Below are 21,579 nucleotides of genomic sequence, written 5' to 3' on the forward strand. Positions count from 1 at the left end.
ATTCCAGCTGTTGCCCCAGCAGGTGATATAATTAACTTCAGAACTCACTACTACAAGAATGTAGCTGTGTCACTAGTGTAGCTAGCTTTAAAACTTCATGGAGTGGGGTGGGTAGGTCAGTTGAGGGCAGTTAGCCATGATAGTTAAATGACCCCCCCCCCCATATTTAGATGTGTGGTAGATGTTGGTGACAAAAATAAGCAAGGGCAGTATTTTCCTTTTTGGAGGTTCTTGGTGGCATCTTACTGGGCTCTGTTGCCCATTGAACTAAAAATGCTGGAATAGCTGGATCTAGATTGGATTGAGAAATGTACACAACTCATTTGCCACCAATGCAACTCAACCAAGATTCCATAGGAGTCATTTGCCCTGTGTATCTCGCTCCTGGCATTGCCAATTTTGGTTCTTTACATGAAACAGTTTGCAAATGACTTGGCCGGAATGAATATTCTTCCTCTCCCGCCCCCCTGGTCTCACTGATTCCACTGGGAGAATTAAGCATTTGCTTAAAGTTGGAATCCTAACCGCAGTTTCTAGGGAGCAATTCCCGTGGAACTCAGTGGAGCTTGCGTTTTGGGTAAGCATGCTTGGTAGTCTATTGAGCATCTCTCCCATTAAACTCCTTGGGAGTGCTTAGTTTGGGATAGATCATGCCCTTTTGAATAGGTTTACTCTGCCTTGATGAACGTGGTCTGAATTTTGAGAACATACTGGTAGGTGTAAATGCAGCTGAACTGTTTGGCAGACGCTTGAATTATGTGTCATGCAGAACTATGTACATTGAAAATATTTTTTCTCTCCACTGACTTCAAAATGACGGGTTCGTCCTGCTTCTCTGTGACAATTTAAATGATGCCCCTATATGTTTTTCTGTGCACCAGCTCACCAAGTCTCACCGGCAAGGCCACATGGTCAAAGTAGACTGGCTGGACAGACTGACCTTCCGTGAAATCGAGATGATCAATGAGGTAGGTCGTGTAAGTTGGGCATCTAAAGAGCTTTAAGGCCTCACTGATGTGGAAACCTTGGTGTAGTAGGGCATCTACAACTCAGGGAGTATTGGTGATGAGGGAAAGAGGGTGGGGCCATGAGAAGTGGGTGTGGCCATCTGGGTTTGGGCTAGAATTGGCCTGTGGGCCTGAGGTTCAATGTGCCTTCTCCAGGCCATCGGTTTTCAAAGTGTGCAGTGGGCAACCCTGAGGTTCCTCAATGAAAATACCAGTAGTGGAGGATAGACTTCCCAGAAAGACAGGTTACCCACCTACTACTGATCTCCTTCTCCAATGTGAATCAGCTGGTGTGTGTCAGATGCATTTCAAGGTACAGTCTTCAGTTCAGTCTGGGAGCCGCTGTCTATGCAAAATTTTCCTCTAGACCGGCCTCCAAGCCTGTCTAGAGCTGGTATGCTGCCAGGACTGTCGGGGCCATAGGATTTCTCATATCCTGGCCTCTCCTCTCCCTGCCTACCACAATACCCCCTTTTCCCTCCTTCCAAATCCACATTTGCAACCTCGGGAAGCAGCCGGTGCGGTTCTTTCTGCAGTGGTTGTGAGGGGGTGGGGGATCAGAACTTAGAGTCCCCCTCCCGAGGTCAGAGCAGTATCTACAGTATCTACAGAGCAGTATTTGGGAGGGGGACTTTGAACAATCCTATGTTCCCTGGAATGCTCTCCCAGGGACCATAGGATTGCTCTCTAAATTATTTTTAGAGTTATTTTTAATAGTTCTTAAAGGTTTAAGTTGTTGCAGGTTTTCAACAGTATGTTGCCTTGGGGACCCTATTTGGCCCGGAAGGTGACTCCTCCATTTATCAACAAAGAAATATATTTTAAAATGTTGTTGCTGTAATAGCAGACGATCTGATCCATAAGTCACGGAGGTGGTTCTCTCTTTTGCAAAGGGAAATGCTGACATTCCCTTCTTAATGCAGTTTATCCTTACATTTAATATTTCTTGCTTCCTTTTTTTAAATTTCAGAGTGAGAAGCGGAGTTCTAATTTTATGTACTTGATGATTGAATTCCGCTGTGCAAAAAGCGACGACAAAGAATACGGGATTGTATATTACGAGAAGGTATGCAACATTCTCAGGTCGTTAATTTTTATTAAGGCCACAATCCTATGCACGTTTAGGCAGAAATAAGTTATTTCTTATTTCTGTCTAAACATGCATAGGATTGCACCCTTATTTTGTTTAAAGAACCAAACTCGCTTCCATTTTCCCCTCCTGCCGGGGCTGAAATATTTTCTTCCACGGTAGCAGCAGACAGCTGCCAGGTATCCAGTGCTAATATGTACATTCAGATCAAATGCAAAAGTTCGGATGTGATTACGGGTTCCAGTCATTCATATAATGTGCTTCAGGTTGATAGAAGTTTAAGAAGTGTGAGTGATTTTAAGACATCTTGGGCTTATTGCCTTGCCTTTCCTGTTTCGTCCTTCCTCTCCCCTCCATTAAACCTTAAACCTTTATATTGCACAAATCTTTTATGTAATAGGATCTGCGTTTAGAGGATGGAAGAGAGATCCTGTTCCAAAATTGTTTGGCAATGATTGGTTAAATGGATTATGCAACTTTTGCATGAAGGCCAAGCTACATATTGCATGATTCTCCCCCCCCCCAATCTGTTTTTTAAATAAATGCAAAGCAGCTGAGGCAACTGGGGTTCAAATTGCCTGTTGGCATTGAAGCAGATTGGGTGGCCTTGAGTCAGCCAGTGTCTTTCGGGAACATAGGAATCTGCCTTATATTGAGCCAGAGCCCAGTATTGTCGACACTGACTGGCAGCAGCCATTCTCAGGGTTTCAGGCAGGGGTTTTTCTTATCCCCTTATGGAGAAGCCAGGGATTGAACCTGGAACCTTCTGCACGCAAAGCAGTTGCTCTGCCACAGAGCTACAGCTGCTCCCCTCTTTCCGTCTCTCTCTCAGCCTAGACTACCTCACAGGGCTGATGTGAGGGTATATGCTGCCCTGAGCTCCTTAGAAGGACAGACATCCCATCTAACAGGAAGGCAGTCATTCTGTACCACCTGTCACCTTGTGTCAAAGTCAGAGAGAAGTTACTTGTGGTGTTTCTTCCTGAAGGCTTGGAGAGCGAAATATACCCAGAGCTCCTCCAGTAATTCAAGGCATAGCCTTGGACAACCCCGGTAAACGCTCTTAGTCTATCTGCAGATGTTCGCATTTTCTCATTGAGCAGGTTTATACATAGGGCATGACTGGATTTGCAGTGCAATCCTTTACATGCCTACTCAAAAGTAAGTACCACTGAGTTCAATGGGATTTACTGCTAAGTAAAGAGGGAGAGAGACAGAGAGAGAGGTTGGTGTCAAGCAGAACAACAGCAAAGCTAGAAAGAGCCTCCGGATCCACTGTGGATGCTGTCAGTCTTAAGGTAAAATGTATGAGAAAGAAAGACTAACAGCACATTATTAAAATAAATATATTTTAAGCTAAATGTTCCGGCTTCCATCCTTATTAGTAGCTGTACTGTTAAAACACAGTGATATATATATCACTATATATATTCTACTGTCACAATAAAGCTGATAGTAAGGCTGCTATGCTATATATATATATCGCATAGCAGCCTTCCTATCAGCTGTATTGTGTGTGTAGAATGCAATAATAGTGTAGGATTTCTCAGCAAGTCCCAGCTGGAAGGTTTTAACAGGGGGCTCTTAATATGCATTCTTAAAAAATCCACTAAGCCATTTGTTTGAACAGCCTTACAGAATTGTCATAGCACAGCTTGAAAAGGTACTTGAAAGAATGGAGCTACAGAGGCAAAAAATAAATAAAAATAAAGCAGGTGCCCTAAGCCAGACAAGTTTTCTCACTTCAAGTGATCTTTTAAACAGCTTTTTAAATGTGTTTTTCCGAAAACATGTATTTCACGAATAAACATTCAGTGCATCAGACTAAACCATACATTCACCAAGAATAACAGACTGTGAGAATTCTGTGTTTTAAAATATGCTAATAGCTATAATTATGATAGTTGCCGAAATTGGTGTCTCAGTTTTAAAAAGGGACTGTGCAGGAGAAGTGAACCGAACAAAGTTATCTAGAGCTTTCTACCACAAGTCTCCCACGGGAAGTAAGCGTCTGGCATTCAGTTTGTTTCAGGGAGCATAACATACCCAGCATAACTTTTTGTGTTGTTACCAGGAAAAAAGGAAGGGATTCAGTTGCGTAACTGAAGGAGTGACCTTCTCCTGGCAACAAGGCAGGACTTGCTGGGGAACTTCCTGGGGATATTTGGCTTGTAATAAGGCAACCAACACCAGAGAGAAGCTCCCCTTTAACCCTTGCATGTGAGTAAGCCCCTCCATGTTTATACACTCTGGGGTATGAATATGTGTATGCTTACGCTGAATATGTGCTACCAAATGTGTGAAGAACCCTGTGGCCACTAGGTGGTGAGATCATCAACAGATTTTCTGCAAGGATCTTAAAGAATAGGGAGGATTCTGTGAAGACGTTCCCCTGGCTCTCTAACAGGGGTCTGCTGTTTAAAAGGGGAAATGTTAATAATAATAATAATAATAATAATATATGTAGCCATTAGAGTGGCAGGGTGACCAGCCAGATGGGCAATTAATAAGTTTAATAATAATAATAATAATAATAATAATAAAAAAATAGTAATATCCCACAGGTCAGTTCCGTGGTCATACTTAAAATAACACTGTTCCTCGACATGTTTGGATGAACTCCCAGGTTTTTAAATGCAAAACCAGACATGTGGTAAATGTGCTTTTGGGTAAAATCCAAATTAAGTCCTACTTAAAGTAGACCTATTAAAATGAATGGGATTTAAGCCCCATTCATGCCATTGGGTCTACTCTAAGTAGGACTTAATTTGGATTTTACCCTTTGTTAGATCTCTTGTTACTTTTTCAGTAATACTTAACATTTGTGTAGCGCTTTCCAGTATTCGGAATGCTTCTCACACATCTTGTTTTAATCCTTACAACAACCTGGTAAGGTAGATTATTATTATACCTCATATTATAGATGCGGGGGGTGGGCAGCTGAAGCTGAGAGAGAGTGGCTTGCCTAAGGTCACCTAGTGAGTTCATGGCAGAGGCAAGATTCAAACTGGGGACTTCCTGATTTATAACTCAGTCTCTTTGCCCAACACTTGTAGCGTAGTGCCGGCGAATGTGTGTTTTTCCCTGACAAGGTTGAATTGTCACTTTTCCCCTCATTTTCCTCCATGCTGTTACTCATTTCAGAAAGACATTGAGGCTTAATAGCTCATTTTTTTCCAATCTTGTCTCTGGAACACATTAAATCGTGTTGACATGTCACACTGATCTTTATAACATGAGAGGTTTAATGTGCCTTTCTGAATGCCGTTGTCATCTAGGACGGCGATGAGTCATCTCCAATTTTAACGAGCTCTGAGATCGTTAAAGTTCCAGATCCCCAGATGTCCATGGTAAGTAATTTTCTTCACAACAGAGTTCATGGCACAGAAAGCTGATGTTGAGCTGGAGAGATTTGGTATGTATGTCTGTGCGCATCTTGATATCCCAAAGTGGATAATGACTTGCATTTGAAAGAGTGTTTGTGCCAAAATGGCTTCCTTTTGAGTGCACTTTTGGGAACAGTTGCTTTAATACTCCTGTATTTTACTAGAAGCTGTCTAAAGGAACGTCTCCTGCCGTATGTACCTGCTCAGATCCTTAGGTTATCTTTGGAGGCCCTTTTCCAGGTGCCCCCACTGAAGCAAGCTAGGCAGGTGGCTACAAGAGAGAGGGCCTTCTCGGTTATGGCACCCCACTTGTGGAATGCCCATGCCAAAGAGGCATGCCTAGTGCCTACATCTTTTTGGCACCAGACACAGACCTTTCTTTTTTCCCAGGCATTTTAGAGACCTACTTCTAGTTTTTTTTAGCTGTTTAGGGCACAATCCTGTGGGGATAGGTGGCCGCCTCCGAACTCAGAGGTGACCACCTATCCAAAGCAGGGCAGGAGAAGCACAGAGGGGATCGTTCCCTCTGTGCTTCTCCTGCCCTGCATTTGCGGCTAGACAGCTGATGTCGGCTGTCTAGCCACACAAAGGCAGAGTGGGGGAGGAGGCTGCGTCGGTAGGATGTGTTGTACCAGCATTTCCGCCTTCCCTGCCCTGGGAACACCCCCAGAATGCCCCGTTTCGGCCGCTCCACACTCCTTTTCCAAGTGAGGCAGCACGGAATGGGGGGAGGTTGGTTCTCCAGGAACCAACCTTGGAGTGCGGGCTTTGAGGTCGGTTCCCTGAAAACCATACGGCCATCTAGCCGCTGACTAGTGGCCATAAGATTGCTCCCTTAATTTACTTGTGTGTTGTGTGTTTGGTATTGTACTTTATTCTTTTAAACATTTTATTGTATTTTATACTTTTAGCTCTTTGTATCTTAATCTTTTAATTGTTGTACCAACCTAGAGAATGTTGCTTATTGGGTAGATTAAAAATATAATAACTAAATAAATTTTTGTACAGCTTCATCATGGCCTTTCTTTTACAGAGTTTGATGTTGAGGGGCCAGGCTTAAGTTGAGAACAGTTTCTAGCATTAGAAATTGTGTTTGGAATTTTAAGTGGCCATCTGTGTTTTGCTTTTTGCCCCATTGTTACCTGTCTGTCTTGGATGTTCATGCTGTTTAAGCTTAAATGAATGGTCCATAACTAAAGTGTACTAAACCTGGAGAAACGTGCTAATATCACAAACGAGTTGGAGCGGTAAGATCCGATAGCTTTGTGGTATGGAAGGGGATGTAATAAGCTGATGGCCCCGATTTTTGTGGGGCCATAAATCCATTCTGGGTTTCAGTCAGAACGAGTCAGAACCCTAAAGGAGCTAGCCAAAGTGCTGAACCCTGTACAGAAATGTGTCCAGCACTGTGGATAGCTCCTTTTGAGTTCTGGCTGATTCTGACTGAAACCCCAAATGGATTTACAGCCCCCAATGGATTTACAGCCCCACCAAAATGGAGCCACCATCCTCCACTGAGCAGGGACCATAGTTCAGTGTAGAAAATCTGTTTTACATGAAGAAGTCCTGAAGTTCAATCCCATCTTCAGTTAAAAGAGAAGACTGTAGGTGATGAGAGAAATCTCAACCCTAGGCCTGTTTCCCTTGGTTAGATGCACATAGCCTAAACAAGCTGGATGCTGAACCAATGCAAAGAGACTCCTAAAATAATGTTATGTCAATATTTTTATGTTCATTTCTACGGCACTCTTAGCATAAGCTTGCTGAGCTGGCAGAACTCCAAAGAGCCTGTTCAATTCCCATCAAGTCTGACCTGAACTGACCTCATCGGCTTGATTGTATTATGGTGTGTCGCCCCTGCAATGGGCGTTGAACTCTTAGGTTAGAAATGCCAAGATAGTGATAAATCAGACTCAAAGGATTACTTACAAGGAGTACTTTATTGGGTAACTTACATCACACAGTTGTACCCAATGGTTGGATCAGGCAGCTTCTCTGAACCCAGAGCCATGGGGTACAATGAGTCTTATACATGAGACAGCATAGCAGCAGCACACGCACCCAGCGTTCATTCTCAGCATAAACTAACAGCACTAGGGTCTCAGCACAGCCACCTGTAGCTTTAAGGTAAACAAACTCTGCTTCTCAGGCACATCAGTAATAGGACATTCTCCTCATCAGCAAGGAATGTTCCGAGAAGGCTGTTACTGGCCTTTTGACTCATCTGCACATGCTCAGAGGCTTCCTAGCAAGGGAATTGCACCAATAATGGACTTAAGCAAGCATTGTGGATCTCTAGGCCTCTCTAACACTACCAATGACTTGGCTACGCTCCTGGGGCCAGTACATATGGCAATGGATGTCTTGAAATTTTTTAAAAATAAACCTAACGCTTCATTTCAAAAACACATTTTCAGGAAAACTTAGTGGAAAGCAAACACCACAAGCTTGCCAGAAGCTTAAGGAGTGGACCTTCTGATCATGATCTCAAGCCCAATGCAGCTACTCGAGATCAGCTTAATGTAAGTTGCCATTCTTTGTTGTCGTTGATGCTGAATGGCTGTTGAATTTTCTGTGTGTGGCAGATTGGGGACTGGCAGCAAATGTAATGAGAACTCGGGTTAAGGTGTGTCTTATCTGTACCTATATCCTATTTTCAGTCCCACCTCCTCCAACAGGCATAGGCTTGATTAAGACATCACACCAAATTATAGTTTGCACTGACCATGGTTTAGAAGCCAGATCGCGATTTGAGCTTCCAAGTGGTTCAGACAAGCCATGGTTTGGAGCTGCTTGTCTGCTTTCATTTCCGAGCTGCTCAGCACCCCTGTCCCTAGGTGGTATGGCCTCCGGAGGTAGAGCAATGTTCTAATTAGGGCTTGTCAATTCAGATAATTCATCTGTTGTTGTTGTTCAGTCGTTAAGTCGTGTCTGACTCTTCATGACCCCATGGACCATAGCATGCCAGGCCTTCCTGTCCTGCGCCTTCTCCCGGAGTGTGCTCAAGTTCATATTCATTGCATTGGTGATGCTATCTAGCCATCTCATCCTCTGCTGTCCCCTTCTCCTTTTGCCTTCAGTCTTTCCCAGCATCAGGGTCTTTTCCAGGGAGTTTTCTTTTCGCATTAGGTGACCAAAATATTTGAGCTTCAGTTTCAGTATCTGTCCTTCCAATGTGCAGTCAGGGTTGATTTCCTTTAGGATGGACTGATTTGACCTCCTTGCAGTCCAGGGGACTCGTAAGAGTCTTCTCCAGCACCACAGTTCAAAAGCATCAGTTCTTCGGCACTCAGCCTTCCTTATAGTCCAGCTCTCACAGCCATACATTACTACTGGGAAAACCATAGCTTTGATTAGACGGACCTTTGTCAGCAAGGTGATGTCTCTGCTTCTTACTATGCTGTCTTGCATTTCTTTTTCTTTGGGATGGATTTAGTTGCTGCCTCCTGAACAATGTTACGGACCTCTGTCCATAGTTCCTCAGGCACTCTGTCTATTAGGTCTAATCCCTTAAATCTGTTCCTCACCTCCACTGTATATTCATAAGGGATATGATTTAGGTCATACCGGAATGGTTTAGTGGTTTTCCCTACGTTCTTCAATTTAAGCCAAAATTTTGCAAGAAGCAGCTCATGATCTGAGCCACAGTCAGCTCCAGGGCTTGTTTTTACTGACTGTATAGAGGTTTTCCATCTTTGGCTGCAAGGTACATAATCAATCTGATTTCGATATTGACCATCTGGTGATGTCCATGTGTAGAGTTGCCTTTTGTGCTGTTGGAAAAGCGTGTTTGCTATGATCAGCGTCTTCTCTTGGCAAAACTCTATTAGCCTTTGTCCTGCTTCATTTTGTACACCAAGGCCATGCTTGCCTGTTATCCCAGTTATTTCTTGACTTCCTACTTTAGCATTCCAATCCCCTATGATGAAGAGGACATCTTTTTTTTTGAGTTAGTTCTAGAAGGTGTTGTAGGTCTTCATAGAACCGATCAACCTCAGCTTCTTCGGCCTCAGTGGTTGGGGCATAGACTTGAATTACTGTGATGTTGAATGGTTTGCCTTGGATTCGTATTGAGATCATTCTATCGTTTTTGAGATTGTACCCCAGACAGTACTGCTTTTCCCACCCTTTTATTGATTATGAGAGCTACTCCATTTCTTCTAAGGGATTCTTGCCCACAGTAGTAGATATGATGGTCACCTGAATTAAATCCGCCCATGCTTGTCCATTTTAGTTCGCTGATTCCCAAGATGTCGATGTTCAGTCTTGCCATCTCATGTTTGACCACCTCCAGCTTACCTTGATTCATTGATCTGACATTCCAGGTTCCTAAACAATATTGTTCTTTACAGCATTGGATTTTCTTTTCACCACCGGACACATCCACAGCTGAGTGTCCTTTTGGCTTTGGCCCAGCCGCTTCACTCTTTTTGGCGCTACTTGGAAATACCCTCTGCTCCTCCCCAGTAGTATATTGGACACCTTCCGACCTGAGGGGTTCATCTTCCGGTGTCATATCTTTTAGCCTTGTGATACGTTCCATGGGGTTTTTTGGGCAAGAATACTGGAGTGGGTTGCTATTTCCTTCTCCAGTGGACCACATTTTGTCAGAACTCTCCACCATGACCTGACCGTCTTGGGTGGCCCTGCATGGCATAGCTTATGGCTTCACTGAGTTATGCAAGCCCCTTCGCCACAACAAGGCAGTGATCCATGAAGGGGATAATTCAACTAGTCAGTAGCTAACAAACTAGCTTCAAATCCTGGATATTTTTTTTTTCTGATTTGTTTAGCAACGTAGAGTTTGTTTCAAACCACAATTTCTGGTTTGCACCAAATAGCAAACCCAGAATCTGCTGAAGCAAAACTTACTCCTCCTACTAATCGGATAGGAGGAGGAGAGAGGAGGGGAGGGGATGCACAAACCCACCACATTATGACATGCATATAACCCTAAACTATGGTTTACTGTTATGTGTCGATGTGGCCAGTGAGATAAACACAAGCTTTTCTGTAGCGTCCCGGGAGCCTGGAGATCAGAGGTGGAGGAACTCTGGCTTCAGTTTATTGGAATGTGCCTGGGCAAATTCTAAGCATGACCATGTGAAGCACATATTGGGAAGATACTGGGAGTTCCAAAATAAGTGAGGCGAGGCAGAAGAATCCTCAAAGCAGCATGTGTGCTCAGAACAGTCCACTGCTGAATGCTCATCCCAAGTGTTTGAAAGAAATGTGAAAGGGTGGTGAAGAGAGAATATAAGTCTGTCTGGTAAGAAAGAACCAGGAGTAGCAATATCTGGTTGGAGAAAGGAACTGAAGCCAGAAAAGAAGGAGGCACCTGACCAAAAAGAGACAACCCCTTTAGAAATCTAGAAAGTAGCTGATATCGTTTTCCGAGGCATCCACCTTACCTCCCAAAAATGTTCTCTGCAAGCAAGGGTTCTGAAGCTGTGGAAATAAGCACACATCTGGACCTGAGCTGAGCCTACAGCAGATGCTGACCTTGCCCTCTGACTGCCCATCTCCTTTCCCTATGCTATTTCTGTATTTCTTTATTGCATTTATTGTTGTTGTTCAGTAGTTCAGTCGTGTCCGTCTCTTCGTGACCCCATGGACCATAGCAAGCCAGGCCTTCCTGTCCTGCGCCCTCTCCCGGAGCATGCTCAAGTCCATATTCATTGCATCAGTGATGCTATCTAGCCACCTCATCCTCTGCCGTCCCCTTCTCCTTTTGCCCTCAGTCTTTCCCTGCATCAGGGTCTTTTCCAGAGAGTTTTCTCTTCACGTTAGGTGTCCAAAATATTTGAGCTTCAGCTTCAGTATCTGTCCTTCCAGTGAGCAGCCAGGGTTGATTTCCTTTAGGACTGACTGATTTGACCTCCTTGCAGTCCAGGGGACTCGTAAGAGTCTTCTCCAGCACCACAGTTCGAAAGCATCAATTCTTCGGCGCTCAGCCTTCCTTATAGTCCAGCTCTCACAGCCATACGTTGCTACTGGGAATAGCTTTGATTAGACGGACCTTTGTCGGCAAGGTGATGTCTCTGCTTCTTACTATGCAGCCTTGTCGTACTCCTTTCCCAGTTTTGAACCAATCGGTTGTTCCATGATATCCCACCTTTTTTCCTCTTGCAAGGAACCCAAGGCAGCTTACATTGTCCTCCTCCTCTCCATTTTATCCTCACAACAACAACCCTGTGAGGTGGGTTGAGCTGAGAGTCTGTGACTGGCCCAGAGTCACCCAGTGAGCTTCCATGGCCGAGTGGGGACTAGAACTTGGATCTCCCGGCTCCCAGTGCAGCACTTTCATCACCACACCACACTGTGGGTTTTTTTGTAGTTTGTCAAGCTATGTGCAGCTTGCACAGCCTAACCTGTCCCTCCTGCAAATGCACATTCGCCACCCAGATATCTTTAAAAATGTGTCCAAGCCTTTTCAAGAAGGGTTTGATGGCATTTTGGTGTGTGTGTGTGGGGGGGTCAAGGTGGCTTCTAGAGGCCAAGTTAAACTTTGAAGGGTGTAATCCAATGAGAGCTGACTATCCAATGTAGTATAATGTAGTATAATGTATCCCTGCATTTACGGCTAGACGGCTGATTTTGGCTGCCTAGCTGTGGTGCATCAGTGCTGGAGGGGTGGATGGCATATAGGAAGCATTGTAACGGCACTTCTGTGGTCCCCTCCTCTCCCCGCCAACAGGACCCACCCCCTTTTTGCCCATTCCACACTGCTGTCACGGACGCGGAGCCGGGGACGAACCATACCGCCAATGAGGTGGCGGGGGTGGGGTGGGGAGCACGGTTTCTGGGACCCCCAAAATCCTATGGTTGTCTAGATGCTGTCTAGCAGCAATAGGATTGCGCCCTAGGAGGTGTGTGTGGGAGATCTTACTCTGCGTTCTTTCATAGAATCATAGAAGAATAGGGCTGGAAGGGGCCTACAAGACCATCGAGTCCAACCCCGTGCTCAGTGCGGGAATCCAAGTGAAAGCATCCCTGACAGGTGGCTGTCCAGCCTGGTCTTGAACGCCTCCAGGGTGGGAGAGCCCGCCACCTCCCTAGGTAGTTGGTTCCATTGTCGTATTGCTCTAACAGACACATTTGTTTTTCTGTTGTAACTCCCTGTCCTTTCGGGAGGGAGAGCTAGATGTGATAACAGAGACATCCTTAAGTTCCTCTTCTTTAGATCATAGTGAGCTATCCGCCAACAAAGCAGCTGACCTACGAAGAGCAGGATCTTGTGTGGAAATTCCGATATTATCTTACTCATCAGGAAAAGGTATCATTCAAATTCTTTTTATCATGCCCTTCTTTTTTGATGACTTAAGACTAGCAGCGGGCAACTTGAGGAGATTTGGGGGCCACTTTCCATGCCCTGTGTTCTCCCTTCAGGCCACGCTCCTGCCAGTGCTGCACCGTGGGGCTGAAGGCAAAAGGGGCGGGGGCAAGATAGCGGAAATATCGGCATCGTTGAGCTTCAAGCGCTTACCGCCAATAACTATGCCATAAGAGAGGCTTTTTGATATTTGAGCATGGGGCGGGGGGAAGTGTACAAAGGTTGTGAAACCACCAAATGACTGACAGGTAGGGAAAAAGCTTGGGGAAGGGGGCGTGGCTTTTTGGGGAAGCACAGGGGGCCGGATTTGGACCTGAGGCAGGCCAGATTTGGCCCATGGGCCTGATGTTCAACTCTCTTGCTTTACATGTTACAGCAACCCCATTGGATGAACCTGCAGGAAAGCTGGTTCCACGCCGCCACTGTAACATCTAAAGAGCACCTAAGGGAGCAATTCTATGGCCGCTAGTCAGCAGCTAGATGGCCATAGGATGTGTGGTTTTCCGTGAACCAACCTCGGAGCCTGAACTCCGAGGTTGGTTCCCAGAGACCTGACCTCCTCCCGCCCACCTTCCACGCTGCCTTGTAGGCAGCGCGGAACGGCCCCGCACTCCGCGCTCTGAAGAGGAGTGCGGAGTGGCCAAAACGGGGTGTTCTGGGGGGGCATTCCGGGGTGGGGAAGGCGGAGATGCCGGTATGAACACATCCTGTGTGTTGTCCGGCAGCCTCCTCCCCGTCCGCCTTCCCGCGGCTAGACAGCTGAAATCGGCTGTCTAGCTGCACATGCAGGGCAGGAGAATCATGGAGGGAGTGATCCCCTCCGCTCTTCTCCTGCCCTGCATTGGAAAGGCAGTCGCCTCTGAGTTTGGAGGCGGCCGCCTTTCCCCATAGGATTGGGCCCTTAGTCTCTACCACACATTGAGTTGGGCTGGTTTGACTTTATCTCCCTTATACCCTGACAGCCAAAACACATATGACATTCTTCATGCAATTAGAAGGCATATACTGTTGTTAATTTTAAAGTCAGAAGCAGCCAGGAGGAGGGCTGCTCTGAATTTTTCTGTGCCCTGTATGGAGGGGGTGCTTTGAACCCTTTGCTCCTGTTGTGGTCTCTGTCTGTATCAAGGCCTCCCAAGGCTGCTGTTGGCTTTTTACAAAATTCACGGAATTCCAAATACCATGAATGACGCTGCACCAAGTTTCACTCTGACTGAGGAAAGTGAGGTCATGTGATTATGGTTTCTGTTCTAGGCGCTGACAAAATTTTTGAAGTGTGTCAACTGGTATCTCCCTCAAGAGGCGAAACAAGCCCTGGAGCTCTTGGGCAAGTGGAAGCCAATGGATGTAGAAGACTCCCTGGAGCTGCTGTCCTCTCACTTCACCAACCAGACCGTACGGCGCTATGCAGTGGCCAGATTGCAACAGGCCGACGATGAGGTGTGGAAATGCCTTCATTCCCCTTTTTCTGTGCTTGGGAGGGATTCAGTCAGCTATGGACACACACATACCCCACGCCTATGTTTTAAATTGGCATATAAATATGTGGTAAGGGGTGCCATTTTGGGTGGGCAAAGGGATCATAGAATCATAGAATAGTAGGGTTGGAAGGGGCTTATAAGACCATCGAGTTCAACTCCCTGCTCATTGCATGAATCCACGTTAAAGCATCCCTGACAGGTGGCTGTCCAGCTTCATCTTGAATGCCTCCAGCGTGGGAGAGCCCACCGCCTCCCTAGGTCATTGGTTCCATTGTCGTGTTGCTCTAACAGTCAGGAAGTTTTTCCTGATGTTCAGCTGGAAACTGGCCTCCTATAACTTGAGCCCATTAGTCCGTGTCCTGCACTCTGGGATGGGCGAGAATCGATCCTGGCCTTCCTCTCTGTGGCAACCTTTCAAGGACTAGAAGAGCGCTATCCTATCTCCCCCCAGTCTTCTCTTCTCAAGGCTAAACATGCCCAGTTCTTTCAGTCTCTCTTCATAGGGCTTTGTTTCCAGGCCCCTGATCATCTTCATTGCCCTCCTCTGAACCCTCTCCAGTTTGTCTGCATCCTTCTTAAAGTGTGGTGCCCAGAACTGGACACAGTACTCCAGATGAGGCCTAACCAGTGCTGAGTAGAGGGGAACTAGCACTTCCTGGGATTTGGAAGCTATGCTCCTATTAATGCAGCCGAAAAAAGCATTTGCCTTTTTTGCAGCCACATCAGATTGTTAGCTCATATTCAGGTTGTGATCTACAGACATTCCAAGATCCTTCTCACTTGTAGTATTGTTGAGCCAAGTATCCCTCATCTTGTAACTGTGCATTTGGTTTCTTTTCCCAGGTGCAGAACTTGGCATTTATCCCTATTACATTTCATTCTGTTGTTTTCTGCCCAGCACTCCAGCCTATCAAGATCACTTTGAAAATTGTTTCTGTCTTTGAGGGTATTAGCTATCCCTCCCAATTTTGTGTCATCTGCATGTCACCCACCCCCTGGTGTTTCAGACTATACATAACATTTCACCAAGGGTTCCTGAACCTCTGGCATGCCACTGGTTCTACATGCTGAGTGACTATCTGAAACAATGGAATTTGCTTATGTACCAGGGAGACATTGAGGGGCTGAAGTAACTCCCCTATGAGGAAAAGTTAGCTTAGAAAAAAGGCGAATAAGGGGGTGGGGGTGGGGATTAAGTTATCCAAAGTGTGGAGACAATGGATAGATAGAATTCTTTTTTCCTTTCTCTCCCATAATACTGGAATACTAGAATTGACTTATATTCCTTCATTGAGCAGGGGGTTGGACTCAGTGGTCTTATAGGCCCCTTCCAACCCTACTGTTCTATGATTCTATGAACCCGGGGTCATCCAAGGAAGCTGAATGGTGGAAGATTCAGGACAGAGAAAAGGAAGTACTTCTTCACACAGCACATAGTTATGAAATGAACTATGAAACTCGCTACCACAAGATGTAGTGATGGCCAGCAATTTGGATGGCTTTAAAGGGGGGTTGGACAAATTCCTGGAGGAAAAGGCTATCAATGGCTACTAGTCTTGATGGTTGTATATTACCTCCAGTATCAGGGGCAGTATATCTACGTACACCAGTTGCTGGGGAACATGAGCGGCACCTAGATAGACCTTTGGTCTGAATCAGCATGGCTCTTCATAGAATCATAGAATAGTAGGGTTGGAAGGGGCCTACAAGGCCATCGAGTCCAACCCCCTGCTCAATGCAGGAATCCAAGTCAGAGCATCCCTGACAGGTGGCTGTCCAGCCTCGTCTTGAACGCCTCCAGTGTGGGAGAGCCCACCACCTCCCTAGGGAATTGGTTCCATTGTCGTATTGCTCTAACAGTCAGGAAGTTTTTCCTGATGTTCAGCCGGAATCCGGCTGCTTGTAACTTGAGCCCATTATTGGCATTTATCCCTATTCAGTTTCATTCTGTTGTTTTCTGCCCAGCGCTCCAGTCCATCAAGATCCCTTTGAAATTTTTCTGTCTTCCAAGGTATTAGCTATCCTGCCCAATTTTGTGTCATCTGCAAATATGATCAGCATTCCCTGCACCTCCTCCTCCAAGTCATTCATAAAAATGTTGAAGAGCACTGGGCCCAGGACTGAGCCCTGTGGTACCCCACTCATTACCTCTCCCCAGTTTGAGAAGATCCCACTGATAAGCATTCTTTGAGCCCAATTCTGTAGCCAACTGAGCATTCACCTGATCGTTGTTTCAGCTAGCCCACTTTGTGCTGCTTTGCTAATCAGGATATCATGGGGCACTTGGTCAAAAGCTTTGCTGAAGTCGAGGTATAATATGTCCACAGCATTCCCACAGTCCACAAGGGAGGTAGTTGTTGTTGTTGTTGTTTATTCAGTCAGTTGCTTCCGACTCTTCGTGACTTCATGGACCAGCCCACGCCAGAGCTTCCTGTCGGCCGTTGCCACCCCCAGCTCCCCAAAGGTTGAGTCCGTCACCCCCAGAATGTCATCCATCCACCTTGCCCTTGGTCAGCCCCTCTTCCTTTTGCCTTCCACTTTCCATAGCATCAGCATCTTCTCCAGGGTATCCTGTCTCCTCATGATGTGGCCAAAGTACTTCAGTTTTGCCTTTCATATCATTCCCTCAAGTGAGCAGTCTGGCTTTCTTTCCTGGAGTATGGACTGGTTTGATCTTCTTGCAGTCCAAGGCACTCTCAGAATTTTCCTCCAGCACCACATTTCAAAAGCATCTATCTTCCTTCACTCAGCCTTTTTTGTGGTCCAGCTGTTGCAGCCATAGGTTACTACGGGGAATACCATTGCTTTAACTATGCGGACCTTTGTTGTCAGTGTGATGTCTCTGCTCTTAACTATTTTATCAAGATTTGTCATTGCTCTCCTCCCAAGAAGTAAAGGTCTTCTGATTTCCTGGCTGCAGTCAGCGTCTGCAGTAATCTTTGCGCCTAGAAAGACAAAGTCTGTCAGTGCCTCCATGTTTTCTCCCTCTATTTGCCAGTTCTCAATCAAGCTGGTTGCCATAATCTTGGTTTTTTTGAGGTTTAACTGCATCCCAGCTTTTGCACTTTCTTCTTTCACCATCGTCATGAGGTTCCTCAACTCCTCCTCGCTTTCAGAGCGGTATCATCTGCATATCTGAGATTGTTAATGTTTCTTCCAGTGATTTTAACTCCAGCCTTGGCTTCATCAAGCCCAGCACATTGCATGATGTGTTCTGTGTACAGGTTGAATAGGTAGGGTGAGAGTTTGTTCTCCCAGACCATGCTTGCCTGTAATTTCAGGTGTCATTTGACTACCCACCTTAGCATTCCAGTCTCCTGTAATGAAAATAACATCTCTTTTTGTTGTACTGTGCAGTAGGTGCTGCAGATCCTCATAGAATTGATCTACTTCTGCTTCTTCAGCATCTGTGGTTGGGGCGTATATTTGGATCACTGTGATGTTGAATTACTTACCCTGAATTGCTTACCCTGAATTCGAATTGAGATCATTCTGTCATTTTTTGAATTGTATCCAAGCACTGCTTTAGCCACTTTATTATTAATTATGATAAATTAGCCTTCATTAATTATGAAGGCTACTCCATTTCTTCTGTGGTCCTCTTGTCCACAGTAGTAGATCTGGTGGTCATCTGATGTGAAGTGGCCCATTCCAGTCCATTTCAGTTCACTGATACCCAAAATGTCTATATTTAATCTTGGCATCTCCCCAATAACCACATCCAATTTGCCCTGGCTCATAGATCTTACATTCCAGGTTCCTATGGTGTGTTGATCTTTTGAACATCGGATTCGTTGTTCACCACCAGCACCGTTGGCCGCTAGCCATCCTTTCGGCTTTGAGCTAGCTGCGTCATCACATCTGCGGTTAGTTGAACTTATCCTCTGTTCCTCCCCAGTAGCATTTTGACCATCTTCCGACCTGGGAGTCCCATCTTCCGATGGTATACCGACGTATCTCTGGTTGTACTGATCCATTTAGTTTTCATGGCAAGAATACTGGGGTGGGTTGCCATTTCCTTCCCCAGGGATCGTATTTAGTCTGACCTCTCTGCCATGACCTTCCTGTCTTGGGTGTCCCTTCACGGTTTAGCTCATGACGTCATTGAGATGCTCAAGCTCCAGCACCATGACAAGGTAACAATCTCCTTTGCTGAAGGGAGGTTACCTGATCCAAAAATGAGATCAGATTCGTCTGGAAGGATTTGTTCTTGACAAATCCACGTTGGCTTCGAGTCATCACTGCATTGTTTTCAAGGTGCTTACAGACTGATTGCTTTATCATCTGCTCCAGAATTTTCCCAGGGATTGATGTCAGACTGACTGGTCTCTAGTTCCCAGGTTCCTCTTTCTTACCCTTTTTGAAGATAGGGGCAACATTAGCCCTCCTCCAATCATCTGGCACTTCACCCGTCCTCCATGATTTCTCCAAGAGAATAGACAGCGGTTCTGAGAGCTCTTCTGCCAGTTCCTTTATTACTCTAGGATGCAGTTCATCTGGCCCTGGAGATTTGAACTCATTCAGAGCAAGTAGGTACCATATGCCTATCGATCTCAAGCTGCGATCCTGCCCCTCAGCCTGTACTTTGCCTTTGCCAGGGGTCTCATAGACCCTCCTTTGGGAGAGGACTGAGCCAAAGTAGGAATTGAGCACTTCTGCCTTTTCTTTGTCATCTTTTACCATTTTGCCATCCTTATTTAATAGTTGAACCACCATTTACTTTCCTCTGTCTTTTATCTGAAGAAAGACTTTTTGTTGCTTTTAGCATCCCTTGCTCACTGCAGCTCATTCTCAGCTTTAGCCTTCCTGACGCCATCTCTGCAATTCTGTGCAACCTGCCTGTACTCTTCCTTTGTTGCTTGGCCTTCCTTCCACTTCCTACATGTGTGCTTTTTTTTGTTTTCAGGTCATCTCTAAGCTTTTTACCCTTTTTTTGTGAAGCCACATTGGCTTCTTCTGTTGTCTTCCACCTTCTTTTCTTGTTGGAATTGTTTGTAATTGTGCCTTGAGAATTTCCATCTTGGACTCCTTTTCTCGTTAGCGTCGCTTGCCATGGGACCTTACTGATCATTGTTCTGAGTTTATTAAAATCAGCTTTCCTAAAATCCTGGGTATGCGCTTGGCTACACTCAGCTTTTGCTTCCTTTAGAACAAAGAAGTCAATAGGCATGTCAGAGAATTCTGCTATGGACTCCAGTGAAGCTGGATTCTTTAGAATCCGGCCCCCTGGAATCTGTGGCGGAACGGCCTGCCCCCCCCCCACGGAATCCCCCCGGTACGGAGCGTACCTGGTGGCGGATGCGGCCGGTGGATGCAGCGGTGGCTCTGGCTGGTCTCCCGGCCACTGCCGGGCTGCTGTGGCCACAAATGGTGGCCATTGTAGCGGCCGCCATTGAATGGCTGCCTTTCTTCGTGATAGGCTACGTAAGTACTTACATAGCCCATCACGGCAAAGAGCAGGGGCGCAAATGGCGGCCGCTACGCCATTTGCGCCCCTGTTGTTGTCATAATAGGCTACGTAAGTATTTACGTAGCCTATCACGACAAAAGGCAGCCACGCAAATGGCGTAGCGGCCGCCATTGGCGTGGCTGCCTTTTGTCATGATAGGCTACATAAATACTTACGTAGCCTATCACGGCTGGCCTGCATAGCGGCTGCCATTTGTGGCTGCAGCAGCCCGGCAACGGCCGGAATTCAGGCTACGGCCGGCCCTGGCCGGCGGCTCTGCGGAGTTGCCGCGGAGCGAAGCTAGCCAGGGAGGATTCCAGGGGGAGGGATGGAGCGCCTCCCTCCCACCACGGATGCCCCGAAACGGAGCCAGGTAAGGCTTTCGTATATCCCTAGAACTCAAGTATAATATGTTCGCTTTCCCCCAGAGTTGCTGTAACTGCTACTTTATCCACTAAGTCATCTCTGCTGGTTAAGATCAAGTCAAAGATAGCCGATCCTCTAGTTCCTTCCTCTACTTCCTGTAGGAGGAAGTTATCCGCAATGCAAGTCCGGAATTTCTTGGAGAGGCCATGTTTTGCAGAATTTGTCTCCCAACAAATCTTGGGGAAATTGAAGTCTTTGTAGAAGTCTTTACTACTACATCATGCTTCCTTGAAACATTAGCTATTTGCTTTTCAAAAGTTTCATCCTCGTCTTCTCCTTGATTGGGTGGCTGGTAGTAGACTCTGACCACCAGGTTCCTTTTATTCTTTGCTCCATTTATTTTGATCCAGATGCTCTCGATGGGGCTACCAAGCTCATCCTCCTGTATTTCTGTGCAGAGATATGTATTTTTCACATACAGTATAACCCCGCCTCCCTTTCTGTTCCTCCTGTTCTTTTTGAACAAGTTATATCCTTCAGTTGCTGTATTCCAGTCATGGGAATCATCCCACCAAATTTCAGTTACCCATATCAAGTCATAATTTCCCTCTTGTATTAAGAGTTCAGGTTCGTTCTGTTTGTTTCTCATACTCTGGGCATTAGTATATAGACATCGAAGACCACATGCTTCATAGTCTGGCTTTCTTCCTGTTCTTAGGATACATGCCGAAGTCATAAATCCCTTTAATTAAGGTGTGAGGGGAGAGAATGAAGCTGAAATCTCTTGCCTTCCTCAGCCCTTTTTAAATTGGTGCCCCATTGTTGTTTGTGTGCATGAGTGGGGGTTTCCTGGGCATCCTCAGATCTATGGTATGTTTCACAGGGTTACCTGTGAGGACACAAAGTGGTGTCGCCTCTTTCTACAGTGACCTGTTCCAGGGTTTTGGAGGAGCATGTGTGTGGTGTGTGGTATACGTTTCTGTGTATGAGGAGGGCGGAGATGCTTAACCGGCATGGAAGGTTCTGCTGATAGCCAGTTGCATTCTTGATTCTCTTGTGACCTGACGACTTCCACACAAACACTCCTCCTCCTCTCTCAGTCAGTCAGTCTCTCTCTCTCTCTCTCTCTCTCTCTCTCTCTCTCTCTCTCTCTGAATCTCCTGAAGAACTGATTCTATGCCACTTTTCCCATCTATCCCTCACCCAATGGAACAGGGTTGGCCCAAGATATTTTTTGGCCTGAGGCGAGGCAGCAGATGGGCTCTCTGCCCCATTCCCTCATCAAAACTCCCCATTCCCTCATCAAAGTATTGTGCCCAAAGCCAAGTCTTTTTGGCACCGGAGGCATAAAATCCCACAAGTACATCTTCTCCCATCCATGGCAGTACAAATCCAATAACAATAAATTAAATAACAATTTGCTGCTTTTTCGTGACTCACTTAATTGGCTGCCTGAGGTGGATGCTTCAC

The 21,579-nt window shown here is 45.9% G+C and overlaps 1 protein-coding gene across 6 annotated transcripts in view; it reads left to right on the forward strand.

Annotated features, from left to right (window-relative positions):
- PIK3C3 (phosphatidylinositol 3-kinase catalytic subunit type 3) overlaps positions 1-21,579 on the forward strand; it is a 161,214-nt gene that overhangs the window by 21,163 nt on the left and 118,472 nt on the right. For all 6 annotated transcript variants that reach the window (XR_014787487.1, XR_014787488.1, XM_084832842.1 and 3 more), the window contains exons 5-10: positions 882-968; positions 1,978-2,073; positions 5,376-5,447; positions 7,901-8,005; positions 12,667-12,759; positions 14,068-14,253. Coding sequence is in view for 4 of the 6 variants with exons in the window: in XM_084832842.1 (XP_084688968.1) it covers positions 882-968; positions 1,978-2,073; positions 5,376-5,447; positions 7,901-8,005; positions 12,667-12,759; positions 14,068-14,253 (639 nt within the window). In the remaining 2 variants the exon portion in view is untranslated. The remainder of the gene's footprint in view (positions 1-881; positions 969-1,977; positions 2,074-5,375; positions 5,448-7,900; positions 8,006-12,666; positions 12,760-14,067; positions 14,254-21,579) is intronic.

Source organism: Heloderma suspectum, chromosome 2, assembly GCF_057233095.1.
Source record: "Heloderma suspectum isolate Gila_16-S chromosome 2, 16-S_ref, whole genome shotgun sequence".
In the NCBI taxonomy this organism is placed as follows: Eukaryota; Metazoa; Chordata; class Lepidosauria; order Squamata; family Helodermatidae; genus Heloderma; species Heloderma suspectum.